Source organism: Anser cygnoides, chromosome Z (genome assembly GCF_040182565.1).
Source record: "Anser cygnoides isolate HZ-2024a breed goose chromosome Z, Taihu_goose_T2T_genome, whole genome shotgun sequence".
Classification (NCBI taxonomy): domain Eukaryota; kingdom Metazoa; phylum Chordata; class Aves; order Anseriformes; family Anatidae; genus Anser; species Anser cygnoides.
In genome coordinates, this window is record NC_089912.1 from 63,782,173 (window position 1) to 63,806,626 (window position 24,454).

Below are 24,454 nucleotides of genomic sequence, written 5' to 3' on the forward strand. Positions count from 1 at the left end.
GCTCCCTTGCAGCTCCAGATGCACTGAGGCCCCAACTCCTGCCCTGCTCTGTGAGCTGCAGGTTTGGGGCCTTTGCATCTTTAAAAGCGATCGTGCAGGCATAACAGTGGCATAACAGTGGGGAGTATGCTAAGCAGATAAAGGGACATTGGAAGGTCCCACTCTCCCAAAACAAGGAGGATGGCTAAGAAATACAACACAAGCAGTTGCGGATACAGCAAAAACAAAAAGTCACGAGCCCCTCCAGTCACAAGAGAAGAAAAAAGGAGGGAAAAGGAGAAATTAAAGGTTGGTCAAATAAAATTGGACATACATGGTATAGCAACAAGCGTCGAGTAGGTTCTGAACCTGTACTACTCAGCCAGTGAGGAAACAGGGGAGGAATCAAGAATCGGGTAATAGGGGATATAAGGTTATGATACACGTCTGCTTCGCGCTCCTGCTTGCAGGACACCCGGCACTGCAATCATGAATAAAAAGCTAGTTCACTGAGATCCTCACCTGAGCCCGTGTTACTTTCTACAGATTGCTTCTCACAAGGGTATCCTGATGTGCCCCTTTTTCCCACACACGGTCCGTCAGTTATAGCTGGAGATGAGTTAACTCCAAGGAGGCCAAGCCTCTCGCGGGAGTCTGAGGGGGTGCATCTGGGTTTGCTCAATGCCTTTCACAGGAGCAGCCAGCTCCATGGCATTGCCTTTGCCCAAATCATCTAAATCATCACTGTCAGGAGGATCAGGAGAACCGCGATCGAGCCGGGTATCTCCTGAGTATTCATCAGCCTCTGCGTATGTAGCTCTCTCACCCTCAGGTAGGCAACTATTTTCTCGATGGATGCACGAAACAAGTCATGAGTTGTGAGCTACCAGTTGGGAATTGCAAGTTAGGAGTTTGAGAAGGTGTCAGTTAGAATACCCCTGAATTAAGAGAGGAATGGGTGAATTCACACTGGACTAATGGGCAAGCCCCCTGCCCTGGGACACCCCTTCCCTGCCACCCCCCTCCAGCCTGCAGGCACAGCCCACCGTGAGTCTGCCGGCGCTTCACAAACAAGACACGATTCCCACCATGGGGCTAGGAAGAGGATTTATTTGGACCGGAGGAGTGAGCTGCCTGGACCCTGGTCCTCTGTCACACCTTTCCACAATTGCTACTTGTGACCGTGGGCCTTGCCCTGCAGGGCAGAGTAGAGTGCCCGCAGGTTCTGCCACTTGCTCTTGTGCACCGCCTCAGCAGAGTCTGCCTGGTGGGATCCCTGGTTCCACGAGGTGCTCGATGTCTTTGCAACTTTGCAGGGCATGCTGGGCAGGGCGCTGGTCCTTAGGGCTGCCCTGCCACCCTCCTCCTGGGGCACAGCTGACTGGGATGGATGCTTCGTGCCCAGACGTCTCTCAAGGATCTGCAGCTTCTTGGCACGAATGTGCAGCTCCAGGGCCTCACGCTGCTCCTCAGGCATAAACGTGGCCTCAGGGCTGTGGAAAAAGACAGGCACGGGGCGGGAGCGTGGTGTCCTCGAGGCTTCTGGGCAGGCAATGGATGCCCCAAGCCTCCTCTGCTTGACCTGGTCCGGATGCAGGAGGGGCTTGTGCTTGATGAAGCGGACACAGGGACTTCGTGGTGGTAAGGCTCCGGCCCCAGCACAGGCATTTTTGGGCAGTGCTCGATGCATCTTTTCAGTGGACCTCTGCACTGGCCCAGGGAAGCGTTGCAGCTGTACTTCCCGGCACTTCTTTGTTATGTGCTCACTGAGCTTGCTGCGGTGCTCTTCCTTCAGCTGCAGCTTCTTGATCCTGAGAGGCGCTGCAGTGTCGGGCTCTTTCCCATTCCTGACATCCGTCACAAACGGATCCAGGATGATAACATAGTCAGTTTGGCAGCCCTGGTCTTTATGCATAATTCCGTTGGCCGGGCTGGGAAGCACTGGAAGGGCCGTGGACAGTTCAAAAGGTGGCTGGGACAGGTCGTCCTGTGGAAGTCGCCCCTTGGACACCTCCTTCCACTGACATCGTCCCTCTTGTGGGTCAAGTAACCTCTCATGAACAATCATCCACCTTGCAGATGGCTCACTGTTATTGCATTGCGTGGAGCCCCGAATGTCAGTCCTGGGTTGCTGCTGTTTCATGGGGAGCCCGCCCAGTTTCCCTGTGCATTCCTTGGGACTAAGAGCACAGTCTGTGTGCCTGCCAGGTGCAGACCGGCCATCTCTTCTCTTTGCCTGGGGCAAAGGTAGTCCTTTTTCCCTCTTGGCCCAGCTGGGAAATGCTGAAGAGAGCATGGGCAACCCAAAAGGCTTCAGGAACTCCCCCTTCCTCTGAGGCAGCCCTCCATCAGGGCGGAGAATGCTCTCCCGGACAATGCAGTCCATTTGTGGTGGCTGGCTGGAGGAGCTGATCCCAGAGTGTGGCCCTTGCTTCCTCTTTCCTTCCATGTAATCCTGAATCTCCATCTTAGATATTTTGCGTGCCCTCAAGCCCTTTGGGCACTGGTTCTCTGTGGAGAGCCCACTTGGTTTCCCCATGCTTCTGTCGGTGTCAGTGGAAGACTCTAATTTGTGTTTTTTCACAGTCATGCCATGACCAGCATTTCTCTGGATTGTAGGTGGTCTTGCTGTTGGTCCTGCAGCCACTTTGGCCATGCCAGGAACAGCTGAAGAAGCCATGGACAATCTGTGAGGCCACAGGAATTCCTTTTCTCTTCTTGTCTGCTCCTCATCCTTATGAAAGAAGCTCTTGCGGATGGTGTTCTCAGGGCTCAGTACGGCTGGTTCTGCCCTGGGCTGTGCAGGAGGCCGCAGTAACAATCCACTCATGTAAGGCAGCCCTCCATCCGGGCGGAGAATGCTCTCACGCACAATGCAGTCCATTTGTGGTGGCTGGCTGGAGGAGCTCACCTCAGAGTGCAACTCTTTGTCCCTGTCTCCTGCCCTACGATCCTGAGTCTCGGTTATTGAACGTTTGAGGGCTGTCAGGCCATGCGGTTGCTTGTTCCTTCTGGAGGAATCACTTGCTTTTTCCACACTTCCGCTGGTGTTGATAGAAGAGAGCAATCTGTCTTCTCTTCCAGAGATGCCACGATCATCTTTCCTTGGCATTGCAGCTCGTCCTGCTGCTTGTCCTGCAGCCACTTTAACCATATCAGGAACAGCTGGGGGGGCCATGGGCAATTTGAGAGGGCGAGTGAGCTGCACCCCTCTGTGAGGCAGCCCCCCGTCTGGGCGAATGATGGACTCATGTACGATGTGGTCCACAGTAACTGACCGGTAACGCCTCTTGCCGCCTGCAAAACAGGGAGGGAGTCTGAGCTGCAGTGGGAGAGAGGCACCAGGGCCACCGCAGCCCCATAGGGATGGGCTGCTCGGTGCTGAGGCTCACCCACGGGGGACTCACCTGGCTTTGGTACCGGTGGTTGCCGCTGCCGCCGTCCACAACTTCGCCGGAGTCGGCCGTCACCCTGTGGGCACAGAAGCACGGCACTGTGACCAACCTGGGGAGGGACCCACGGGACCCCTTCCAACACCTCCTGGCCCCCCAGTCCCAAAGCCCCGAGTCTCCCAGCCCCGAATTCCCCCACCCTCCAGCCCCCGTACCTGTCGGTCTCGACCCCTGGAGAGCAGGGAGATCCCGGCCAGCAAAAGCATGAGGCCGGGGATGAGGAAAAAGCTGCTGTCGTCAGCCATCGCTCACAGCCAGGTACGACCGCACTGGCAGACGGGGGGTGGTGGCCGGTGCTTTATAGGGTCACGGCCGTGAGGTCACAGACAGTACACGGCAACGCCTCTGTGAGGTCACAGCCCCCAGCCCACGTTGAAGCAGGCCGGTGCCCCTGTGCTGCATCCTGTGGGGAGGTGGGGGACCAGGACGGCTTCCCCGGGCTCCTCGCTTGGGGCCAGGGTCTGAGCCCACTGCCCAGCTCCAGCCGTGTCGGACAGCTGCTCCTGTCCCTGACCCCAAGCTGGTTAATATGCCACACTACAGGTTCCCTTCTGATGCCATCCATCCTTTCCTGGCTTCAGCTGAGATCGGGTTTTCTTCCTAGTAGCTGGTATGGTACTGTTTCTGGGTGTAGGAAGAGAATAATGCTGATCACAGACCAATATTTTAATTATTGCGTAGCAGTGCTTACATGGAGCCAAGGACGTTTCAGCTCCTCACGCTGCCCTGCCATCGAGGAGGCCGGGGGTGCACAAGGAGCTGGGAGGGGACAGAACCAGGACAGCTGACCCCAGCTGGCCAAAGGGATGTCTCATACCATATCGCGTCATGCTGAACAATAAAACTTGGGGGAGTTGGCCAGGGTGTGCCGCCACTGTCTGGGGACAAACTGGGCATTGGTCAGCAGGTGGTAAGCAATTGCGTTGTGCGTCAGTTACTTTGTGTATTCCATTTTTACTACTATTATCATCCCTTCCTTTTCTTTCGCTATTAAATTGTCATTATCTCAACCCATGACTTTTACCTTTTTTGTGGTTCTCTCCCCAGTCCCACTGTTGAGGAGTGAGCAAACGGCTGTGTGGTGCTTAGCTGTCTGCTGGGTTAAACCACAACCCCTCCTTTTAGCAAACTGGTAAAAGAGCTAGAGGAATGGGGAAGCACTGTCAAGTCTCATCGCCCCTGCAGTTCTCCTCTAGCTTCAGTAAAGACTCCAAATGGCAAGTGGCGACTCTCGGGAGATTATCCAGCCTTGAACACTGCCATTGCTCCTCGGGAATCAACCAATACTCCCAGGTCCTTCTCAGCCAGGCAGCTTTCTAACCACTCATCTCCCAGCCTGTACCGCTGCTTGGGGTTGTTGTGCCCCAGGTGCAGGACCCGGCACTTGGCCTTGCTGAACTTCATACAGTTGGCCTCAGCCCATCGCTCCAGCCTATCCAGATCCTCCTGCAGAGCCTTCCTACCCTCAAGCAGATCGATACACGCACCTAACTTGGTGTCGTCTGCAAACTTACTGAGGGTGCACTCGATCCCCTCGTCCAGATCATCGGTAAAGATATTAAAGAGAACTGGCCCTAGTACTGAGCCCTGGGGGACTCCACTAGTGACCGGCCTCCAACTGGATTTAACTCCTTTCACCACGACTCTTCGGGCCCGGCTACCCCGGCAGTTTCTAACCCAACAAAGCGTACGCCAGTCCAAGCCAAGAGCAGCCAGTTTCTTGAGGAGAATGCTGTGGGAAACGGTGTCAAAAGCCTTACTGAAGTCAAGGTAGACCACATGCACAGCCTTTTCCTCATCCACTAAGCGCGTCACTTTGTCATAGAAGGAGATCAGGTTCGTCAAGCAGGACCTGTCTTTCATAAACCCATGCTGACTGGGCCTGATCGCCTGCTTGCCCTGCAAGTGCCGCGTGATGGCGCTCAAAATAATCTGCTGCATGAGCTTCCCTGGCACTGAGGTCAAACTAACAGGCCTATAGTTTCCCAGGTCTACCCTCCAGCCCTTCTTGTAGATGGGTGTCATGTTTGCTAGCCGCCAGTTGACTGGGACCTCCCCTGATAGCCAGGGCTGCTGATAAATGATGCAAAGCGGCTTGGCCAACTCTTGAGCCAGTTCTCTCAGTACCCTCGGGTGGATCCCATCTGGCCCCATTGACTTGCATACATCTAAGTGCTGTAGCAGGTCGCCAACCATTTCCTCGTGGGTTGTGAGGGCCACGTTCTGCTCCCCGTCCCCTTCCTCCAGCTCAGGGTACCGGCTATCTAGAGAACAACTGGTCTTGCCGCTAAAGGCTGAGGCAAAGAAGGCATTAAACACCTCAGCCTTTTCCTCATCTCTCGCCACTAAGTTTCCCCCCGCATGCAGTAAGGGATGGAGATTCTCCTTAGTCCTCCTTTTTGTGTTAATGTACTTCTAAAAACATTTTCTGTTATCTTTAACAGCAGTAGCCAGATTGAGCTCCGGATGAGCTTTGGCCTTTCTAATTTTGCCCCTGCACATCCTTACAACATCCTTATAATCCTTCTGAGTGGCCCACCCTCTTTTCCAAAGATCATAAACCCTCTTTTTTTCCTTAAGCTCTAGCCACACCTCTCTGTTCAGCCAGGCTGGTCTTCTTCCATGCCGGCTCGTCTTCGGGCACGTGGGGACAGACTGCTCCTGAGCCATTAAGATTTCCTTCCTGAGGAGTGCCCAGCCTTCCGGGACTCCTCTGCCCTTCAGAACTGCCTCCCAAGGGACTCTGCCAACCAGTGTCCTGAACGGCTCAAAGGCTGCCCTCCAGAAGTCCAAGACGGCAGTTTTACTGGTCCCCCTCCTGACTGCGCCAAGAATAGAGAACTGTACCGTTTCGTGGTCAATCTGCCCAAGACAGCTCCCAACCACCACATCTCCCACCACTCCTTCTCTGTTTGTGTGGTGGTTTTACTGTGCTAGGCAGCTGAACACCACAACCGCCCTCTCACTCCCCCTCCTTAGATGAGGAGGGGAAGAAGTAAAGGAAAGAACAACTCACGGGTTGAGATAAGGATGATTTAATTAAAGGAAAAAAAATAATTATTAAGGAAAGATTATTATTAATTAAACAATTTAACTAAACAATTTAACTAAACAATTAACAATTTAACTAAAGGGGAAAAAGGAAAGGGGAAAAGGGAGGGGGAAAGGGAAAACGAAACAAAACAAGTAAAGGCTATGTGGAAGTGCAGAGGAAAGAAATTACTCTCTGCTTCCCACAAATGAGCGATGCTTGACCACGTCCTTGAAGCAGGGCCTCAACGCACGTAGCCGGTGTTCAGGAGGAGGACAGACGTTTTCACAACGAGAGCCCACCGCTCCCCTCTTCCTCCTTTTTCCACCTTTTATTGCTGAGTGTGACATCGTATGGTATGGAATATCCCTTTGGTTGGTTTAGGTCAGCTGCCCTGGTGACGTTTCTTTTCTCACATCTTTGCCCACCCCTAGTGGAGTTAGAGAGAGTCCTGATGCTGTGCCAGCACTGCTCAGCAGCAGACACAACACTGGTGTGATACCATCGCTGTTCTAGCTACGAGTGCAGAGCACAGCACTGTATGGGCTGCTGCAGGGAAAGTTAACATCCCAGCCCGAGCCAGTACAGTTTGTGAGCAGAAGGTCTAGTGGGGCACCTCCCCTGGTAGGCTCACTAACCAGCTGCATCACGGAACTATCTTCCACGCTCTCCAGAAACCTCCTAGACTGCTTCCTCTGAGCTGTATCGCATTTCCAGGATATGTCTGGGAAGCTGAAGTCCCCTACGAGGACAAGAGCTGATGATTTCGCAACTTTTGCCAGCTGCCTGTAGAATTCCTCATCCGTCTCCTCATCCTGGTTTGGCGGTCTGTAACAGACCCCCACCAGAATGCTTGCCTTGTTGGCCTTCCCGCCGACCCTAACCCACAGGGACTCAGCCTTATCATTCCCAGTCTCAAGTTCCACAACATCAAAACACTCTCTAATATAGAGAGCCACACCACCACCCCTTCTGCGCTGCCTGTCCCTTCTGAAGATCCTATAGCCAGTCATTGCAGCACTCCAGTCATGGGAGTGGTCCCACCACGTTTCAGTGATGGCAACGTCGTCATAGGTATGTTACTATGCGGTGTAACACTGTCTTGTGATATGATGAAATTGCTGGTCATGAGACTAACCTGGTATTTGTACTCAGTCGGAGAATGGGAATCATTCCCAAAATACTCTTCTGAGCTCCTGGACCAAGAAACACTGCATTGAATGGGTGTGTCACCGCCCATATCATCCAGAAGCCTCCGGAAAGGTTGAGAGACACAATGGTCTGTTAAAGACTACAGTTCCCTTGCGTTGACCATAGAGGCTCCAAAGAGTGAGAAACAACCTGCAGCCAATAACACAGGCTCAGGCGAGGATCTCACTGAACTAGCATTTTTATTGGTGATTGCAGTGGTGGGCACCCTACAAGCAGGAGCGCGCAGCAGAGGTGTATCATAACCTTACATCCCCTATTACCCAACGTTTGATTCCTCCCATTTCCTCACTGGCTGAGCACTACAGGTTTACAACCTACTTGACGCTTATTACTATACCATACATGTACAATTTTATTTGACCGACTTTTAATGTCTCCTTTAGTTGTTGTTTTCGTTTTTGTTTTTTTCCCTTCTTCTCTTGTGACTAGAGGGACTTCTTCTGCCTTGACTAGACAGTGGGAACCTCCACTGTCCCCCTATCTTCTTAACATACTTGGCACTGTTATACCACCATTATGCCTGCACAATCACTTTTGAATATGCAAGGTTAGTGGCATTTTCCCCTGCAAAACCACAACTTTCATTCCCACAAAAGGCCACGTGGCGACCCACAGATTACACAGCCCTGAATGCCGCCACTGCACTGGCTACTTGGTCTATTCCCAGTTGAACTGATAAAGTCTATTTTTCTAATGAACAGGCGTTTCCACGGATGGACACAGTAGACACGTAGGATGTGTTTTTTACGATTCCAATACTGGAGACAGATAGGGAGGGATCTGCTTGTACCTGGCAGGGACTACAATATGCATTTACTCACTTGCCGCAGGATTTTAAACATAGTCCTGCCATTGCTCCTGCTACACTGGCTAGAGAGCTAGAAATACAAAAATTCTTTCAAGACATTCCTGTGGTTCATAATAAAACAGAATCTGTTTTGCCAAAATATGGAGCTTCCATTTCCAGGAACTAGAAGCGTACTTGTTTCTACATACCCAGAGCAAACAAGAGCAGAAAACTGGTAAAGTAACTCAGCTCTTCGACAGATACAGGCAGGTGCAACAGAAGGAAATCAAGCAGATTTCTGCTCTTGTTTCCATGGTCCTACAAGTGGCAGGAAGATGTGATCGCTGGGCAGCAATCCCCACCAACCTGAACTCATGGGCACGAAACAGGGCAAGGGGCACTTTAGGTTATTTTACTGGCTTTCAAGAAGACAGGCCACCTTAGCTAGGCAAATGGTAGCAAGCCATCACTCAGCAAGAGGTAAAGCTGATGAAAAAGGCCAAGAGAGAAAGAGCAGAGTGAAAGAGAACTTTAAAAAGGAGAAGAGCAACTCTTTAGTGTACAAAGCCAGACTGCAGAGTGAGGAAAATCTGCAGTCTTGCCTGAAGTGCAGGCTTTGGAAAGGAAGCAGCAAGAAGGGGCTGCCTGAGTGCGTGGGTCGGTCCCGCCAGGCCTGCGGATATGGCATTACTGCCCCATGACACCGGCCCTTAATAAAGCCCTTCGCTAACTGCTCATTTTAGCAAAAGTCAAGCGGTTGTGCTGACAATTCTGCCATCAAGTGGGGCCAAAAGTAATAAAGAGCTCCTTCCCAGCTGAGAGGAGGCTGAGAGCAGGCCTCATGGCGGCCGGCAGCTTCCTCACAAGGGGAGCAGAGGGGCAGGCGCTGAGCTGCCAGAGGACAGCAACAGGACCGAGGGAAGGGCACGGAGCTGTGACAGGGGAGGGTGAGGCTGGGTGGCTGGGACCAGTTCTTCACTGAGACGGTGGTCACAGAATCACAGAATGGCTGAGGTTGGAAGGGACCCCTGAAGATCATCCAATTCAAAACCCCCTGCCCAGCAGGATCACCCAGAGCACATTGCGCAGGATGGCATCCAGGTGCGTTTTTTAGAATATCTCCAGAGAAGGAGACTCCACAACCTCTCTGGGCAACCTGTTCAAGTGCTCTGTCACCCTCACAGTAAAGAAATGCCCTCTCATATTCAGCCAGGACCTGCTGTGCTTCCGTTTGTGTCTGTTACCCCTCGTCCTGGGTTTAAACAGCGGCCTCCTGTACTGGATGAGACAGAAACAGCCCTTTTCAGCCCTGAGAAGACCAACCGCCACAGCTTCTTTCGGAAGGATGAAGGGGCAGGCACGCAGAGAAAAGGAATTCCTGCGACCTCACGGATTGTCCATGGCCTCTTCAGCTGTTCCTGGCATGGCCAAAGTGGCTGCAGGACCAACACAAGAGCCATCTACAATCCGAAGAAACGCTGATCATGGCATGTCTGTGAGAAACCACAAGTTACAGTCTTCCATTGGCACGGATAAAAGCATGGGGAAACCAATAGGACTCTCCACACAGAACCAGTGCCCGCAGGGTGTGAGAGTGCCCAAGCCATCCATGATGGAAATTCAGGATTACAAAAAAGGAAAGAGTCCTTTTTTGTCCAAAAATGTCCGAAATGTCCAAAAATCCCTGTGCTGGCTCTGCCCCCCTACCAGCACCAAGTCCCTGTGTCCGCTTCCTCAAGCCCAAATCCCTCCTCCGTCCGGACCAGGTCAAACAGAAGGAGCTTGGGGCATCCATCACCTGTCCAGTGGCCTCCAGGACACCACGCTCCCTCCCAGTTCCCATCTACTTCCACAGCACCGAGACCAGGTTCATGTCTGAGGAGCAGCACGAGGCCCTGGAGCTGCACATCCACAGCAAGAGGCTGCAGCACAGTGGGGACCACCTTAGCACAGAGCATGCGTCACAGCGAGCACTGCCCCAGGAGGAGGGGACCACCAGCACAGAGGGGACAACACCACCAAACAGAGCTGGTACTGAGGCAGGCCCCAAAGGGCACAAGTGGTGGCCCTGGAGTAGAAAATGCCCCAGCAGTGCTGAGAACTCCCCAGGCTTGGGCTCACGCTCCGAGAGCACCCCCAGGAGCACTCCACATGGCAGCTTCCCAGCAGGAAGGCCACACTGGTCGGCCATGACACCTCCCAGCTTAACAGCCTCCACAAGACCCCAAAAGCCCTGCAGCCACTCCAGCTCATCCTCACAGCACCACAGTGCCCCTGTCACCAGGTACACATGCTCCTGTCACTTGTGCCAAGCCTGTGGCACCAAAGGTACTTTAGCGGTACCGACCGGCAGCAGCGTCCACTCCATCCGGGATAAGATTTCCCAGGGGCAACAGAAGACATCACTGCTGCAGAGCTCTACATCTGAGCGCAGCTGCCACCCAGCCTGCAGGAGAGGCAGGGCATGGGGCTTCCAGATTTCAAAAAACTCCAGTTTCCTACAGAAAAATATTGACTTGTCCATGAGAGAGCTCTGTGGGGTCTCCCCCTGGCAGCAAGGTAGGATGTGTTGGGGAAGTCTCAAGAAAAGTACGCCTTCTTGTTCTTGTGTATAACAGAATTCCCAAAGCCACTGTTCCAATCTTGAAATACCTGCAGGCCAGGTAATAATTTAGGCTGTGACACATGGGTACCGGCCGGGCTGTGCTGTCGCCCTGGGCAAGGGTCCTGTGGCTTTGAGCATTCTGCCATCATGGGGACGCTGCCCAGGGCTGCTGGCTCTTCCCAGCTACCCCTCTGCTGCATGCCGTGGACAGGGTGGGGGGCCAGGATGGCTCCCCCTGGGCTCCCTGCGTAGGGCCAGGGTCACATCCCAGCTCCCAGCTCCTCCCACACCCCACACCATACCCAATGCTCTGTCTCTGCCTGCAACTCCATCAGCAACCCTCCTGCAGTCCTCTGTTTGCTGAGCTGCCGCTGTCACCCTTGCCTTTTGGTTCTGGGTGGCGGGTACTTCCTTCAGCCCCTCCGGCCTCTGTCAGGTTTTCCAGCACCTTCCATAAAGCAGCACCCATGCCCTGTGTTGTCCCTCGCCAGCTCCCTTGCAGCTCTGGACACACACATCTCACCTGCTGCTTGCTGTCAGCCCCGTGGACTCCCATCTCCATCATGCGTGACACACCGCCAGCTAGCCGTCCGTGGAGGGAATCCTGACAGGGACTGGAGGAGGAGCCCCTCGAAAGTCACGTTGTCTTGAAACGTGTGTTAAAGCAAAACTGGAGCTATGCATGGCCAAACTGCACAGCCTCAGAAAGCTGATTTCAGCCCCTTGTCAGACAGGGGCAGCGCCTACAGCTGCTACGAGGGAAGCACTGGCCCTTCTGGGCACCCATCCCTTCTCCTGCCACCCCCACAGAAGAGGCCACTCCCCCTGTGAGAAACTAAGGTGCGTTTTTGCAGCAGAGAGCTAATTTTCTGTATTCCGAGCTAATTGTGTAGTCATAACAAAGAGAAATGCTAAGTAGATAAGTGGACAGTAGAAGGCCTCACTGTTCCAAAATAAGGTGGAAGCTTGAGAAAAACAGGATGAGCAGTGTGAGAATAGTAAAACAAAGATCACACGTTCTCAATACATAGCAAAGGGAAAAAAGGGAAAAAGGAGAAATTAAAGGGTTAAAAAAAAGAAAAGAAAAGAAAAATTGTGCATATATGGTATAGAGGAGCATCGAGTAGCTTGTGAGCCTGTAGTACTCAGCCAATGAGGAATCAGGGGAGGTGATCAGGTGTTGGGTAATAGGGAATAAAAGGTTATGATTTGTTTACAAAAATGCACTCCTAATTGGCAGGACGCCCGCCATTGCAATCATGAATAAAATAGCCTCACAGAAGATCCTGTCTGAAGAAAATTATTTGAGATTTTTCTCACAATACCAAGTTGGGAGAGAAGGGCTCTTGGTGGATACTATGCCAACAAGGGCCTCACTCTTCCATAGAATCATAGAATATCCCAAGTTAGAAGGGACCCACCTCGATCATCGAGTCCAACTCCTGGCTCCACAAAGGACCAAAAAACCAAACGCGATGTCTGAGAGCATTGTCTAAACACTGCATGAACTCTGACAGGCTCACTGCTGTGACCACATCCCTGGGGACCCTGTTCCAGTGCCCAACCATCCTCTTTGGTGAAGAACCTTTTCCTAACACCCAGCCTGACCCTCCCCTGTCACAGCTCCGTGCTGTTCCCTCAGGTCCCGTTGCTCTCCCAAAAGAGCAGAGATCAGCACCTTCCCCTCCACTCCCCAGAGGGAGCGGGTGCTGTTGATGGTCGGTACCGCTCCAGTACCCTGGGTGCCACAGGCTTGGTGCAAGTGCCATGAGCACATGTACCTTGTGGCAGGGGCCAGGATGATGACAAAGTCAGTTCTGCAGCCCCGGTCTTTTTGCAGTACTGTGTTGGCTGGGCTGGGAAGCACAGGGAGGGCCGTGGACAATCCAAGAGTCTGCTGGGACAGGTCCTTCCACCGACATCGCCCCTTGTCTGGTCAAGAAGACTCTCATGAAGGATCATCCCTGTTGCTGCTGGCTGGATGGTGGGACATACCCCATCTGGTGGCTCTCATGCACCATGCTGCCCAGCGCTGGCGGCTGGCTGGAGGAGCAGCCCCCTGTGCACATCATTTCAGCTCCGTTTCCTGCCTTGTGGTCCTGAACCTCAGTCTGGGCAGGTTCAGTTGCCATCTGCACCTGCAGGCAGTGCCCCTGCCTTGGGCAGCATTCTGGCTCCCTTGCAGCTCCAGATGCACTGAGGCCCCAACTCCTGCCCTGCTGTGTGAGCTGCAGGTTTGGGGCCTTTGCATATTTAAAAGCGATCGTGCAGGCGTAACAGTGGCATAACAGTGGGGAGTATGCTAAGCAGATAAAGGGACATTGGAAGGTCCCACTCTCCCAAAACAAGGAGGATGGCTAAGAAATACAACACAAGCAGTTGCGGATACAGCAAAAACAAAAAGTCACGAGCCCCTCCAGTCACAAGAGAAGAAAAAAGGAGGGAAAAGGAGAAATTAAAGGTTGGTCAAATAAAATTGGACATATATGGTATAGCAACAAGCGTCGAGTAGGTTCTGAACCTGTACTACTCAGCCAGTGAGGAAACAGGGGAGGAATCAAGAATCGGGTAATAGGGGATATAAGGTTATGATACATGTCTGCTTCGCGCTCCTGCTTGCAGGACACCCGGCACTGCAATCATGAATAAAAAGCTAGTTCACTGAGATCCTCACCTGAGCCCGTGTTACTTTCTACAGATTGCTTCTCACAAGGGTATCCTGATGTGCCCCTTTTTCCCACACACGGTCCGTCAGTTATAGCTGGAGATGAGTTAACTCCAAGGAGGCCAAGCCTCTCGCGGGAGTCTGAGGGGGTGCATCTGGGTTTGCTCAATGCCTTTCACAGGAGCAGCCAGCTCCATGGCATTGCCTTTGCCCAAATCATCTAAATCATCACTGTCAGGAGGATCAGGAGAACCGCGATCGAGCCGGGTATCTCCTGAGTATTCATCAGCCTCTGCGTATGTAGCTCTCTCACCCTCAGGTAGACAACTATTTTCTCGATGGATGCACGAAACAAGTCATGAGTTGTGAGCTACCAGTTGGGAATTGCAAGTTAGGAGTTTGAGAAGGTGTCAGTTAGAATACCCCTGAATTAAGAGAGGAATGGGTGAATTCACACTGGACTAATGGGCAAGCCCCCTGCCCTGGGACACCCCTTCCCTGCCACCCCCCTCCAGCCTGCAGGCACAGCCCACCGTGAGTCTGCCGGCGCTTCACAAACAAGACACGATTCCCACCATGGGGCTAGGAAGAGGATTTATTTGGACCGGAGGAGTGAGCTGCCTGGACCCTGGTCCTCTGTCACACCTTTCCACAATTGCTACTTGTGACCGTGGGCCTTGCCCTGCAGGGCAGAGTAGAGTGCCCGCAGGTTCTGCCACTTGCTCTTGTGCACCGCCTCAGCAGAGTCTGCCTGGTGGGATCCCTGGTTCCACGAGGTGCTCGATGTCTTTGCAACTTTGCAGGGCATGCTGGGCAGGGCGCTGGTCCTTAGGGCTGCCCTGCCACCCTCCTCCTGGGGCACAGCTGACTGGGATGGACGCTTCGTGCCCAGACGTCTCTCAAGGATCTGCAGCTTCTTGGCACGAATGTGCAGCTCCAGGGCCTCACGCTGCTCCTCAGGCATAAACATGGCCTCAGGGCTGTGGAAAAAGACAGGCACGGGGCGGGAGCGTGGTGTCCTCGAGGCCGCTGGGCAGGCAATGGATGCCCCAAGCCTCCTCTGCTTGACCTGGTCCGGATGGAGGAGGGGCTTGTGCTTGATGAAGCGGACACAGGGACTTCGTGGTGGTAAGGCTCCAAGAAAATTATCTGAGATTTTTCTCCCCCCCCCCAAAAAAAAAAAAAAAAAAAAAAAAAAAAAGCAGTGTCAGGGAACCTGCCAGCCATGGCAGATGGCACCTCATCCCATGCTAATGAGCCGGCAGGATTTAATTCCCGACTCCCATTAACACTCATTAGATTGTCACTTGGCCATCCCTCTGCTTCTGTCACATCTCTGCCGCTACTGCTTCACCGTGTTAATTTGGGGCTGCCTCTGGGGTGGCTGTCAGACCTCCCTCCAGTAGTGTGCTGCCTCAATGTCCCTCAAACCCCTCACTAAATGGGTCTTCAGGGGAGGCAAGCCCAGAGCAGCTCGACCAACACCCTTGGGATTGATGGGTAGAGCTGGTTTTAACCCACAGACCAAGTCAGGACACAGGGTTTTCCTGCAGCATCCCCAGTTTACCCCAAATCCCACAGCCACTTGCTGGCACAGAGCGGCAGGAAGAGGCAGACAGACCTACCGCAGCCTGCTCAGGGCTAGAAGTAGGTTACTTTCTGCCATGCATAGAAACGATATGATGCATATTCATCAGTTACAGTTGTGTGGAGATTACAACAGTCACATAGATTGCAGGTTTAGAGATTGTCGGCCTCACTCCATGACTTTCCCAGGGCTTCCTGCCCTGAAAAATGCATGAAAATTGGAGTAATCTCATGAAAAATAAAAGCTAACACTTTAAGTGTTGCTTTACAGAAATACTGTTCTCTTTACTGTACATTTTTGCCCTGCTCAGGCCAACAATTCAGTGATCAGAAGCTTCATCTTATTATTTTAAATGGTATTCTCAGCTGTAATCACTCTCACTACATTTTCATTCTTAAAATCAATTTACCAAACTCTTCACAAGTATGATGGAAACAAATAGAATTTGAAGCTCAGCCTCACAGGATCAATGCTAAGCAGGTCGCCGCATCTGACAGCCTGTTTACAAAAGGAAAATGTTCTTTCATGCTGCTGCTTTTGAGTGCAGCGGAGCCCAGGGAGCCTAAAAGCTTTGAGAAGCGGAGATGATTTGAGGATCGATGCACTGCAATCATCCGAAATGGTGGGTGCTGGCTTTTAAGGCACCTCAGGGTATGCATTGCCCCCAGGCTGTGCCACCAGCTCCCCAGCACATGCCTCCTGCCCACCTCACCTCGTCTGAAGTGATGACTGTGTGGTAATTGCTTCAGCCAGCGAAGGTCTCACCTGAAACTCTGAATTAGGCAAAGCTGGGAAGAAAAAAGAACAGAAAAAAAAAAAAAATCTGAGCAGGTTGGTCAGGCAGCCCCAGGCAAATGCTCCTTTTTGTTGCCTGCTCCCTTGCAACCTCTCCCAGAGGTAGCCCCAGCACCATCAGGTGCATGGAGCGATGAGCTGCCGAGCTCTACAGACCACTCACATCTCCACATTTTCAAATACTTCCAAAAGAGTTCCATCGCTAGCCTGAAAATAGTCCAGCACACAATTATTATTCTCTTTCAGCTAGGAAGCAGCTGTGCAGCAGCCACTGGAAGAGCGACTGGAAGCATTTAGATGTTCTCATATTTGGGGATATCTGTGACCACAGAGGAAAGCGGGCTCTATTCAGCCCAGCCTTTCATTATTTTTTTATCCAAAAGAGAAGCCAATATCTAAAATATAAAGCTACTTGCTTCCCCAAATGCCTCATTGGAACTATATAGGACTCTCAAGACATGACATCTATCTCCCAAGCAAGTGCTGCAAGTGCCTTTGGATAATACTACGGTTCCCTTTCATTGCTCCTCCATCAACCTCTGTATCATTGCCTGTATTTTCACATCTCTTTAACAGCAGAGGAAGCTGTGGGAGTGCTGCTGTTAGGAGCTATTTGAGAAATGCTCCTGCGATCTGTGCATCCTCAGCAGCGCCAAGGAGAGGGGATAATAACTTCCCTCTATCTGCTGGCCACACTCCTCCTAATGTAGCCCAGGATGTGGTTTGCCTTTTTAGCAACCAGAGTGCTCTGTTGGCTCATATTCAGCCTAGTGCCCATGATAACACCCGGGTCCTTCCCAGCAGCTCAGCCACTCGGCCCCCAGCCAGGGTTATTGCACCTCAGCGCTGCTGGATTTCATGGGGTCGGTGCTCATCTTCATCTCATCCCTCCGGACTGAGGCTGTGCTGGTATCACACCCTCATCTAGTGGCACCTGCAGCTTTGCTGAAGATTCCTCCTGTGTCACTGCCCTATTTGTGGGTGGCGAGCCCTGCACCAGCCCCTGGGTGCTTCACTCATTGCTGTCCTTCTGGCTGCTGACGCAGAACTGGTGGCTACCCTCAGCATCCAGTGTGGTTTGCCCTTGGGAAACCCCTGCCGTTTTACCTCCTTGCCCTTTACATTCTCAGAAATGGCTTCCAAGAGGTTCTGTTCCATAACGAGTCTTTGAGCAATTACTGCTCCTTTTAACGATCCGTGCCCAGTCATGTCACCCTTCCCCTGGAGAGCGCAGGGCCCCTTCTTTCCTGGGGGTGTCCTTTGGTTCCTGGATGGAAAATCCCCAGTGTCACTTGCAAACCTGTAGCATAGGAAAACACAGCATGAAGGGGTTGGAGACTACGTGAGATGTCCGTCACTCCACGTGCTCTGTGCCCCCTTTACTCTGGCCCTCAGGATGAACCATCTCCAGCACAGCACAGAGGAAAGCTGTGGGTGATCCCAGCTGTGAGATTTCTGCACAGGCTGGAGCTTTGCATCCCAGCAGCAGCCTCAGCTAGTTTTATACAAAGACGTTAACGAAATTCAGGATGTCTTGGTTTTGAAAGCGCTGCATAATTGCAAGCTGTTATTGTCTGAAACCGCATTTGCAAGATGCAATCTCAACAGCCAGGCAGTTTGGGGAAAAGAAACATTTGCTCAGTGTGGGGGAGGCTCCTGCAGGAGATACAGCCTCACAGTACCCCTGCCAAGCTTTCACAGGTCATCTTCTCAGCTGCCCAGGCACCGCAGTTTTCAGGCAGAAAGCTCTGGAAAGGCTTTGGGCAACATCCAATACCCAAATACAGGTTTCTCTGTCCCCTTCCTCTATATAGCTGTGTAGGCTCCTTCACACCACCAGCGTCAGGCAGCAAAGCCCTTGTGAAAGGGCAGGTCTCCAAGCTCCCTGTCCTGAACTGCAACATCCAGAAAGCTCTGGCAAACCCCACATGTACATGTTTCTACCCTGCTCACAGCACTGCTGAGACTTTGCAGCCCACTGTGCCCTTCCATGCGAGTGTGGTCCCTTCCAGGCTTCTCTTCCTCATCTGCTTTGAAAAGCAGAGGTGAGGGAAATGCTGGGTGTGCTCAGGCAAAAAAGTGGCAAGCAGAGCATTATTTCAGGCAGGCAATCCACTGAGGGCCTAGAGCACCCCAGAAGGAAAATGGCTGGATTTTGGTTTGAGCTTTGTGGTTATATTTCCAGTCCAAAAAAAAAATCAGTGAATTTAAGTGGGATCCTACACTCGTACAAGGTCTGATCAATAGGTTGGTGCTGCTCAGCAAAGACTTGAGCGACCAGATCAGCCTTTTCCCTACAAGACATCCCTCAGCCTATAGAGGTGGCCACGTGCATTCCCCATCACTGTTTTCTCACATGGGAGAAATTCGTATCCCATCCATTCACATCTTGACTCACCCAACTGCACCCAAACTTCAGACGATTTGTTGAGTCACCAAATCTTAGACTGTGCCTCCTTCTTACCACTTGGCCTTGGGAGCGGAGAACATCCTTGCCAAAAGATGCTGTGGGTGCTGTCCACATACTCAGGCTCCCTAGGAGATATGCTCATGGTAAGAAGCCCACCAAGGACACCCAAATGATCACATGGTGGCCACCAACCCCTGCCCTTGACCGCTAACCCAGGAGAGGTCTGCAGAGCTCACAGCAGCCTCACACAGCTCCACGCAGCCTGGCAGCATCCGGCAGCATCAGTGTTAACTGGGCTCTGCCCCGGCCCCGCCGTGAGTGCACGTTTGCCTGCAGAGCCGTGCTTCCAGAACGCTCCTCGCAATTACATGCCCTGCCACCATGCAGGCGAGTTATTAATATTTATTAGGCTCAATTATTCATGGCCTCTTTAGGATCCTGTTGTTTAAGTCCAGCTTGAGATCTCCAGGCTAGCAATCACAAAAGTTGCTTTCCAGAGGAATTACAGTAAATCAATCCTTTGGAGATGTTCCAGGCAGCCATAAAACTCACGGCCAGAGCTGCCCAGAAAGGAGCCTTGTGCCCAACCCTTGGTGGCCCAGAAAGGCTGCAGGAGGTGCCTGGGTCCTCCTGGGTGAGTTCAAGGTCCTGGGATACCACGTCCCCTCTTGCCAATGCCTGCATAGATGTCACGTTGACCATCTTAAACTGCAGGGGAAAAACATCTCAGGGATAACAACTTGGAGGTTTCTCCCCATCAAAAGGACACCTGGAGAGGACCAAATCCTGATGTTCATGGCAGGGCAAGGCAAAGCAGGCAGCAGCTCCTGTGGGGCAGGAGAGCACAGCCTGTCCTGGGGGCTGTGGCAGGATGCCCCTACCCATCCCAGCTCCTGCCTGATGCTTGGTGGTTGGTTGGGCAGCCCCAGGGTGCAGGATCCAGCAGGGACACCTCAGGGTGCTCCCACCAGGCACACCGCCTGGCACGGGGCATCCCGCTGGGAGCTGCATGCTTTCCTCCATCAGAGTGGGGCTGGCAGCAGCTGGGAGCACACACGCAGCCCAGGAGGTGAGAATTTGCCTTCCTTGCACTGTGTCAGGGGTCTGCCTGCACACCAGATGCGAGCTGCCGGGGCTGCGCCATGCCAGCAGAAAGCCATCTGGACTGCTCCACGACGCTGGGCGAGGCTGATAAGCCAGGGCCTGGCACCACACTAACTGCAGAAATGACGGCTGGAGTATGAGCCTCGGCGACGAGCAGGCAGAAGGGCCAATGGCACGGTGCCACCAGGCTCACACGTGGCTCGGATGGGTGTCAGAGCCTGGCTGAGGGCTGCGGGTGCACGGATGGAGAGAAGCCGAGGCACTCAGATGCCACAGCGAGGGCCATCCCACGGGGCAGGATATCAAAAGGGCCACGTGCCACCCTCAGAATCTGGGTTTCCTTTTACCTCACCCCTCCTCCAACCTGCCTTCCCCTCTCCCCATCTCCCCTGCGTCCCTGCAGCAGCCAATGCCTCCTGCCCATGACGTGGCTCTCTTTTCACTAAAATCTGCACAGCCTTGTGCTCTGGGCACCAGCACAGCTCAGAATATAAAAATTTAATCCATTAAATGGGTTTGCAGGGGAAGCTGGGGGAGCGGGAGGGGGAGCACCCCCACAGCCCCCCCACTGGGGCTGCTCTGTCACCTGCACCGCACCGGGCACTGCCTGAGATGGAGGGGGACAGTGGTGAGGGAGGGCTCATGCCATGCTGGTGCAGGGAAGGACAGGCAGCCCAGAGCCTGTCCAGCCGGGCAGGAGGTGCTGGAGAGGCCTGATCCAGCTCACAAAGGGTCCCTGGGCCAGCTCCCACCCTGCCGCATGGTGACCTTGTCTCACAGCACCCCCCTCTTCCCCCCCCCCCCCCCTGCCCGACCTGTGCTGAAGAAACCCAGACGATGCTACCACCAGCAGTGCTTCAGACGGACTCCAGCAGGCAGGGGCATTTTCTTTTTCCCCAAAAAGCCTCTGAATCCCAGCAAGAGCTATTTTAATCAGCACTTTCTGCCCTGCGGGACTCCTCGTGGTGTAATGAAAGAGGCACAGACAGCCCTTTTACTCTCCCCTCCCATCAACCCCCTGTTTGGCCTCGGCTCCTTTTTTTATGTTTTTGTTGTTTTGCTCCCCCTCTGCATTTCCAGCCTGCTTTGTAAGTGTTTGAAAGTGATGCTGCTGCGGTTGTTATGGTGACACCAGGCTGGGGCCCTTGCCTGAAACCCCAAACACACAATTAGCTGATTAAGAGGAAAACACAGGAGCAGGGCAATGCTGCTCTGCAGGGCTGTCCCCGTGCCACCTTCAGGGGTGCCTGTCCTCTGCCCCTGGGGGTCCCCAAGTGGGGTCAGGGATGTTAGGTCCTTCCAGGGGCTGAGATGCAGCCCAGGTAGCATGCACAGCCCCTCGGGTGGGTACAGGACCAAGGTTTCCAGGCTTGGAGAGGCCAAGTCTTTGCACAAAGCCTCCCTGCAGGATGCTGCAGCATGGGAACGGGGCTGGTGCAAAGTGCCGCGCAGCTCTGCCTGCCCAGGGAGCAATGGAGATGCCAAAGGTGCTGGTCTCGCTTGTAAGCACCACAGACATGTTTAAATCACAGCACCCAGGAGCGTTTTTGAGCTCCTAGCTTGGGTGCAAGCCATGCCACATCCCGACTGCAAGGCTGGACCCAGCTGGGATGCAACGGTGCGATGCAGCAGTGCTGGCTTTCAGCTCTGCTGGGACACGCTGCCATGGAGCCAGCTGGGCTCTGCGCTTGCCCCCAGCCCTGGGGGCTGCTTGCTCACCCCCAGCCTCCAAAACAGCCCCAGCAGTGCCCTCACCAGCAGGGCAGAGGCTTGGGAGGCTGCCTGTGCTCCCCCCACCCCCCAGCTGCTCCGCTCCTTGCCACTCACACATCTTTATTGCTCACAAAGCGGCTCAGGAAGGCAGCAATCATCCCCGTGACAGCCCCGTTTAATGAAGTCGGCCTTCATTAGACGTTTCCGTTCCACTTGAAAAGCTCCTCTGTGAGGATTCTCGAGTGCCCTGTGGCGGAGGTGGCACAGGGACGGGTGACACTGCAGGGACAGGCAGCAGCAGGCAGGGCTGGTGTCCCTGTGGGGACCAGTGTGTCCCCTACGAGGGCTCAGCTACTTGTTTATTCTCATGTTCCCATTTCAGGCAAGGGAGTAACACTCCCCAGAGAGCCATGGCCACGGAGTCTGGCCTCGACCCCTTTCTGTGGCTCGCAGGTGGCGAGGAGAGTGCAGGCTGGGGCGAAGGCTGCCTGCAGGGAGCCAGCTGGAGTGGCCTTGTGGAGAGGGTCATTTAGATAATGCCTGCCAGAGTGCTCCTCGAGGAGAGAGCTCTGAAGTGCTCGGCAGTTATCTGTCCGGAGGGAGCATCCTCGTCTCATCAGGGCCAGGCCTGGCGAGCTGCCAGCTGCAGCAGGTCGGGAGACACCCATGGCCCCGCAGCCGGCTGCTCTGTGGGGACGTGGGGAACACCTCCCTGCAGGCCCAGCAGACCCCTGCCCGTCGCAGGGTGGGCTGTGGGCTTCCTCCTCCTGCCTCATCACCCAGCTTCCCTCACCCCAGCACCTTCCCCTGGCTCCCCATGGGGAGTTTCAGCATCCATCTACACAGTCAGACCGTGTCCTTTCATTGCACCCCCTCCCCAGGTCCTGGCACTGGTCCCCATCAGTTTTCCCCTTTATCACAGCCATGAAGGTGGCTTGGAGCAAATAAACAGTGAGCCACAGCCATGAGGCATGCAGCCAGCACCCGCGGCTTCTTAACCTAGTTCAGGTTCATCACCGCCTGGCTGCTTACAGGGGACAAAGGAGGGGACATGTCCTCACCGGGCACCATCTGGCAGCTTCTGCTTGGGGCTCCCTGGCCACTGAGGGCAGAGGGAGAGCCAGCACCTGCTGAGCCCATCCTTGTCCCCACCTCCAGGACCACAACAGGGTGCATGTGGGGAGCAGGAGCAGCAGAACAATTTGTAATGATAGCCCTGGGGGGGGTGTCAGCTCTGCAACCCCCCCCACACACCTAGTAGGCAGCCACTGGTGGGGAGGGTGGTCAGGGTGTGGGAACGCCAGCAGACAGCTGCACCTATGGCTACAGGCGCGGCTGGTGGTGTCAATGAGGCAGCCTCCGTGGTGGGAACACGACGGACAACCATCAGCACGATGCGAGAGCAAGGTGGCTGGGGGTGTGACGGACAGCCGTCAGCAGAGGATGGGCAGGTGGATGTGATGGACAGAGAGCTGCAGCCCTGACGGACAGCTCTCGGTGGACGTGAAGGATGGCCATCAGCAGGCGGCCTTGGGAGGTGTCAGGAGATGTCACATCTGGGTGCCGGTGGAGGATGGGGTCAGGTCTGAAGGGGGATTGTGTCCACAGGGGCGATTGTGTCTGCAGCTGGGTGGGATCCAGGGCCCCGTCCCCTGTGAGGAGCCCACGCACAAGGAGGGAGCCAGACACCACGCAGGGATGCTCTGCCTCCCTCCCCAGCTCGTTTCTGCTCCGCCTGTATGCGGTGATGGGCGATGCTCTGCCCTTCCCTGCTGCAGCCTTGCACAGCAGCCCATCAGGCACTTGCTTTTTATCCCATTTCATGCTGATTTTGGCATCACCCTCGCCTCCCGCACCAGTGCTGAAGCGAACCCTCCATGTGGCGCCTCAACACTATTATCTCCATCAGCCAAACTTGTAATCTCCTGAAAAAAGATCTCTCGCTATTTTGACAAGTTCCCTTTTCCATCACCTCCTGCCGACTGGCAGGAACAGCCAGCTCGTGCAGCCGCCCGCTCTGCAGCAGGCTCGTCCTCCAAAAGCTCATCTCCCCCTCTTCCACAGGCGAAGCCTTCACCCCACGACCCCGCTGGGTGCTGCTGGCTGCAGGAAGGACGCCGGGAGGAGTGGAGGCTGCGACATCCCCGGGCTGTGGGCTCCAGAAGCAGCCGCAGATGGTGAGCCCACATGCCGCGTCGCTGCGGGAGCCAGTGACCTACACGCGGGCGTCATGCGAGATTTGGGGAGGGGTAAGGGGGGGGGGGGGGGGAGCTGACAAAAATGCACATTCCCGCGGCAGCTCAGCTCTCACCTCCACCCCTGCAGCCCTCCTCCAGCAGCCCGGCGCTGCCTGCAATGCCAAGAGCTTTCTCAGCCTGTTGCCATCGTGCCTGCTCTGATGCACTGGGGGTTTGCAGAGAGGGGCAGGAGACCCTGGGGATGCAAGAGCATCCTGCATCCTGCATCCCGCATCCTTCATCCCACGTCCTGCATCCCGCACACGGTGGAGCCTGCTGGGTGCCCCAAGCAGGCTCTGAACCTTCCTAGGAGTGGGCACCTGGCCGTGCTACCCAAGGGACCAAATCCACCAGGCCATGCTGGCACTGAGGCAGAGGGTGGCAGCACCCCCTGGCAGCTTGAGCAGGGCTCCTCCTCGCCTTTGCTTTTCCGGGAATCATAGCTCTCATCCACGGGCCTGACAGGGCAGGGCTCTCCCCACAGAGGCACTTAATGCTCTTGCAAACTCCCAGCACAGTCCTCCACCGCCTCCCCCTTCCCCAGTCCTCTGGGGCCTGGGCTTGGCTGCAGAGATGTTTTCCTCTGGCCCCATTTACGGCTCACCTCCCCTTTCTCCATCCCTCTCTGCACCACGTGCATCCCAGCACCCTTGCACTCTGCTCACCGAGTAATGCAAGATTCACCCTAAAGGCAAGCATCCTCAGGAGGGGTTCATCAAAGGGAGGCAAACACGGACAGGGCAGGGCCACAGGACTCTCCATGAAGCTCTGCAGCTGACGGAGCGAGGCACAACAGGACCTGACAGCACAAGCAGCAGGCAGGATGAATCCCGTCTGGAGCACGGCTTTGTGCATCTGCAGCCACCACGGAAGGCA

At 54.3% G+C, this 24,454-nt stretch overlaps 1 protein-coding gene across 2 annotated transcripts; it reads right to left on the reverse strand.

Annotated features, from left to right (window-relative positions):
- Positions 1–672: 672 nt before the first annotated feature.
- Positions 673–13,040, reverse strand: LOC136788938 (uncharacterized). Of its 2 annotated transcripts, none has more exons than XM_066988019.1 (3): positions 11,590–13,040; positions 3,387–3,450; positions 673–3,276 (listed from the first exon to the last, which is right to left on the reverse strand). In XM_066988019.1, exons 1-3 carry the CDS (start codon positions 11,629–11,631, stop codon positions 1,151–1,153), a joined length of 2,232 nt encoding a protein of 743 aa, XP_066844120.1. In that variant the 5' UTR covers positions 11,632–13,040; the 3' UTR covers positions 673–1,150. The 2 variants fall into 2 exon arrangements, with proteins under 2 accessions (XP_066844120.1, XP_066844119.1); XM_066988018.1 differs by lacking the exon at positions 11,590–13,040 and adding an exon at positions 3,587–3,690 and having other exon boundaries at positions 674–3,276.
- Positions 13,041–24,454: the final 11,414 nt, after the last annotated feature.

Bases quoted from the DNA above. Each gene is read 5' to 3' on its own strand.
- LOC136788938 (XM_066988018.1), bottom strand. From the start codon at position 3,676: ATGGCTGACGACAGCAGCTTTTTCCTCATCCCCGGCCTCATGCTTTTG. The intron at 3,451-3,586 runs GTACGGGGGCTG...CTGTGCCCACAG, and splicing joins CCAGGGGTCGAGACCGACAG to GGTGACGGCCGACTCCGGCG. The intron at 3,277-3,386 runs GTGAGTCCCCCG...CCTGTTTTGCAG, and splicing joins ACCACCGGTACCAAAGCCAG to GCGGCAAGAGGCGTTACCGG.